At 32.8% G+C, this 5068-nt stretch overlaps 1 protein-coding gene across 1 annotated transcript; it reads right to left on the minus strand.

Moving 5' to 3' along the window:
• Positions 1 to 255: 255 nt before the first annotated feature.
• Positions 256 to 4647, minus strand: LOC130798363 (long-chain-alcohol oxidase FAO2-like). Its single transcript, XM_057661306.1, has 3 exons — positions 4046 to 4647; positions 2723 to 2995; positions 256 to 2272 (listed from the first exon to the last, which is right to left on the minus strand). Exons 1-3 carry the CDS (start codon positions 4283 to 4285, stop codon positions 551 to 553), a joined length of 2235 nt encoding a protein of 744 aa, XP_057517289.1. The 5' UTR covers positions 4286 to 4647; the 3' UTR covers positions 256 to 550.
• Between the last annotated feature and the right edge of the window lie 421 nt (positions 4648 to 5068).

The following is a 5068-nucleotide window of genomic DNA, read 5'->3' on the forward strand; positions in this document are numbered from 1 at the left end:
AAAAATATATTTTTATAAAATTAGTTAGAAATATGTGGATGCCACAAGAAATATAAAAATATTAAAATAAAGGTAGTGAAAGATATGTGGAGACCATACGCAAGACTAAAATATTCTAATAAGGATGTACAAGGTTATTTTATCCAAAATTCGTGAAATAAATAAACAAAAATTTTATGAGAACAATAAATAAAATATGACAAATGAAAACTTACTTAAGAAACCAAGGAAATAGTATATTACTATCCTTTCTTACCCAAAAAAAATTAATTGTACAGTGCAACTCTACAAGAAGAAAGAACTTTAAAGTTTAAACTATATAAAATGGTATAGCTATAAAAATTAGCTGAAGATACCAAAACAATTACTCCCTTGATTTTATATTGTAAGTTACGTTTAAAATATTTCATACATGTAAAGAGAAATTTTAAATGTGATTCTTTATAAATATAAGAAGTCATCGTCATTATATCCAGTGTATCTCGCTCATAGAGATTATAAACAAGATCTGTAAAGGAACAAAGACGGCAACCCATACCAATAAAAGCATCTATTTTCCTTGATCAAACACACTTGAAATTCTAGTGGCAATACAATAAGCAACAGATTGAATAGTAATCATAGGATTAACTCCTATAGCAGTTGGCAAAACACTACCATCACACACATACAATCCTTCAGCTTCCCAACATTCTCCATTTTCATCAACTGCCCCTTCTTTTTCAGTCACCCCCATCCTACAACTACTCATTTGATGAGCACTTCCATACACTGCCCATTTCTCATCCCTCGACATCGGTCCTCCACTCGCTACAATCGACTCTAAAAACTCGTCGATTTCCTCTGCTTTTACCCCTTTACATTTCAATCTCTGCCCATCACTTCTAAATGTCCCCACTTCAGCAGCTCCTGCACTAATCAAGATCCTTAAACATTGTCTTAAACCCATTTCTAAATTCTTCTTATCATATTTGTTTAAGGAATATGTGATTATGCCTTCTTTTTTAACTGTTCCTGTACTATGATCTTTAATTAATGCAACTAGATTAACTGTTCTTCCATATTTGATCATCCTTTCCTTCATGTCCAGACCCGAGATCCATGGTATTAACCCAGAAAATGAGGCAGGACCAAGTGATGTAGCTTCAATGATAGCATGAATTTCATCAGATGTTTTAGAAGCAACCTTATGAAGTGAAGTAATGATTCCTCCTTCATAAGATTTTCCTTTCAGATTTGGTGTAGAACATTCTGGAAACACACCCCAAGCTAATAATGTAGGATGCAGATGAAGATTTGTTCCGATGTTGGGATTCTTCAACCCACTAGAGATCAAAAGTGGGGGTGTAAACAGAGATCCACAAGCAGAAATTGAAATTTTGGATTCAATTTGTAGATTCTTTGCTAAAACCCCAATACATTTCTTTGATCTTTTTCCTCCATTTTTGTTGGTTTCGAGCACGAAGTTCTGGGCTTTGCACCCGGTTAAAATGACTGCACCATTATCAACAGCATCAACTAACCAAGTAGTATCAGTTCCTTTCTTATCCCCTGTTCTACAACCATACCCACATGAACCACAATAATGATCTTTTGATGAATTTCTTGGTACTTTTTCAGCTTTTAGGCCAAGATTTTCACACCCTTTTCTTAAAACTTGATTCTGAAACCCTTCTTCTGAGCATTCTTCTGTGACATCTAACCTTTTCCAAACCTCATCCATGGCGGATCTGTACTCTGGCCCACCAAATATTCGTAGCTTGTGATTGACCCACCATTCTGTAAGCACTGAATCTGGTGTTTTGATGCTTGCTGACCAATTTACAGCAGATCCTCCCCCAACTGTTGATCCTGAAGCAAGCAAGATTTGCCCATCTCGAGTCGACATCATTCCTCCAGCTATGTATAGTTGATCCATTGATGGACCTTCCAAAGAAGAGTAATCTGAAGCAGCAAAGTAGTTGCCTTTTTCAAGGATGATTACTTTTAGGCCATGTTTTGCGAGAATTCCTGCTGCTACTCCTCCACCACATCCTGAGCCTACTATAACAACATCACATTTTATCTTTATTGTGTTTTGGTTTGGAACTTGTGTAACTTCTAGGCCTTTTTCTGTAAGAGCTTGGACTAGAGAATCATTGTTTATGTTGTTACAGTTGATTATACCCTTCTGGAGTGGTCTTGATCTTTCTTTGGGCCTGATTGATGGCTTTCTTGAATCAACTTTGTAGCCTATGGCTTCCCAATTTGGATTTGTTGCTTTGTCATCAATCTAGAAAAAAATCACAAGTTAAAACATAACGGACGTCTTCAGCGTAGTTGTTTAAGTAGTTGATAATGGTTTTGTGATGCTAGAAAGGTACTTTTAGAAATTAAAATTGACATTGTTCAATAAAGTAACAGTTTAAACAGCTTTTAGTGTTGCAGGTAGTTAATTCAAAACCTTACAAGTTTGTGATTTGGACTGAAAATAATTAACAAGTCAGAAAGTGATAAATTAGATATTGGGCTTGTGTTTTTGACCTGCATAAGAAAAGAATTCATTGCATATAAATCCGACGAGGTTCCATCTTAATACCAATTGGTAATAAAAGGAGTAGTTCATCAAGCTTATATGTTAGTCAACCTCACTCTAATTGTTCAATATAGGATCATATGTGGGTTATTTTTCCAACAGTTAGTTGGGCAGTTTTGCAAATAAGGGGAAGTAAGAGTGTGTTACCCGAGAGAAGAAGATGAAGCAACAAACAACTTTGATGAACAGAAAAACAGCTCTTAAAGGAGTTATGTTGCTTTCTCTACACCAACTTTGCAGCAACTTTTCTCTGTTGTTTAGAGTCATCTCTGAGTATTTGCGAATATAAGGAAATTTATGGTCCATGCATAACGGCCCACAAAGCAACAATGTTCCTGGTCTGGTTGATAGTAGCCTCAGTACAACTTTGATTAGAATTACTGCCTCTGGCAAACCCCGCTTTGCTATTAGCTCTGCCACCTAATCATCACAATTGCATACCAAGTAATGGTTATTTTTATATATGTTTTAATTATAATATAAAAATGCTCGTTATTGTCCACATGTGATCAATTGTCCTACATCGGAAAAATGAATTATGTACTTTACTTTATAAACTTGAAGTGTGACTTCTACTACTAGTGTTGATTTAAATATTGAACACTTTTTGGATTTGTTTGTGGATTATAAAAGACTACGCCTTGGGTTGTATGGCTCTATTTTCATATTAGTTGATTCATATTCGGTTACATTATATCATGCGTCTTTTTAGGTTAAATGAGTCTGTTTTGAATATCTTTAACATGGCCTAATGTAGTAATGTTACAAATTTGTTGTAGCAAAGTTCAAACGGACAAAATAGTAATTTCCATGTTTTTTCAGTTACCATTTGCCTTTTCACATCATTTAATATATGTTTTCAATCGTGAATATATGTTATTATGAAAATAAAAAAATTCTAAAAATCAAAACTTAATACTAATAAGATCTCATATGACGTATTATGTATCATACAATCTATCAAAAAGACTGTAAAATTCCACATAATAACAATTTCATAGTGATTTGTCATCATATCATACAATTCAATAAAAAGACTGTAAAATTCTACGTGGCATTCTCATAGTGATTTGCCATATGAAATAATTATTTCCAAAGTAAACATCAACTTATTTCTTAATATATAAGTAGTGCATTATAATAATATATGTTCTTTTAAATTTTCCTAAAATATTATATATTTAAATTTAAAAGTTACATAAATTTCCAATTAAAGTTTCTTAATATTTACTTTTTATGTTTTAGTATTTGCTAATTAATAAAAATTCTGCAAGTAAAAAACTTTTTCGTCATTTTGGCAAGAAATTTGATTTTTTCGCAAATTTAAAAAATAAATTTTTTTTAGTGATATATATATATATATATATATATATATATATATATATATATATATATATATATATATATATATATATATATATATATATATATATATGCATGCTATAAAATTGTTAGGAAGTAATAAAATACCTCGTCTGGGACAGAAGGCTGAGAAGCAGAAGCTCCAAAAAAAGAATAAATAGCTTCTTGAGAATAAGCAGACTTAATTTCTTCACTCACACAAGAAGGTGGAAGAGGAGGAACCAAAGCTTCACACATTGAAGCCAAGGTTTGAATTTGACTGCTTGAGAACCCATGCTTGAAATTACGAAGCTGCACACCTATTCCTGTCAAAAGTGGATGACAAGCCATAGTGGCTAACGTCAACATATAGTGTCAACGAACCAACTCGGCAAAAAGTTTTAGCTGATGGTAGAAATTGTTGTATATATTACTTTCTAATACGCCCCCTTACACAAAATGCCTTTAGATTAGAATTGTGAATATAACACAAACCCTTCTCATATAATCTGCCATTAAATATTACACTTGAATTTAAGATTGAATGAGATTTGTACCGTGGCCTCTTATCACGTTAGCTCTGATACTATGTCACGGTACCAACTCACCGACTAAAAGTTTAAATTGATGGTTAAAGTCTAGAATATGTTATATATTCCAAGAACTTGTTTTCCTCTTCTCACTTCTTGATCTGATCTCAATGGTGAATTTATATATTGATATCAAGATTGTCATGGGCGTCGTCGTGGGCATAAAAACTACCCCAAAATGAGGTAGTGGTGATGACTGATGAGTGATGATCTTGCATTATATTATGGCACACAGTTCACGTTCTTCATATTGGCTGATAAATGACAACGTATGGCAATCCATACGTCAATCAATGTTAGAAAGTGATAAGATAATGATGGATGCTTGCATCTTTCTTCAAAAACCTCATTCTATGTTCAATCAATGGTGTGCAGAGATGTTTATTTGTAAGACTTAGATTTGGACTAAATATTTTCTTATACTGTCACATCAAATTTGCGACATTTGTCTGATTTTTATTTTTCCATAATAGATCGCTTTATCCATTTTTCTTAATTTTCCCACCAATTTAAAAGCAATTAATGCGACAAAAAGGTTATTTAAAATCAAACTCAAACTAAA

This window comes from Amaranthus tricolor, chromosome 13, assembly GCF_026212465.1.
Source record: "Amaranthus tricolor cultivar Red isolate AtriRed21 chromosome 13, ASM2621246v1, whole genome shotgun sequence".
Taxonomy (NCBI): domain Eukaryota; kingdom Viridiplantae; phylum Streptophyta; class Magnoliopsida; order Caryophyllales; family Amaranthaceae; genus Amaranthus; species Amaranthus tricolor.

Coding starts and splice junctions, on each gene's coding strand:
- LOC130798363 (XM_057661306.1), bottom strand. CDS start 4,285: ATGTTGACGTTAGCCACTATGGCTTGTCATCCACTTTTGACAGGAATA. Junction 2,996..4,045: donor AGCCTTCTGTCCCAGACGAG/GTATTTTATTAC, acceptor TGTGATGATTAG/GTGGCAGAGCTAATAGCAAA. Junction 2,273..2,722: donor GCTTCATCTTCTTCTCTCGG/GTAACACACTCT, acceptor ATTTTTTTCTAG/ATTGATGACAAAGCAACAAA.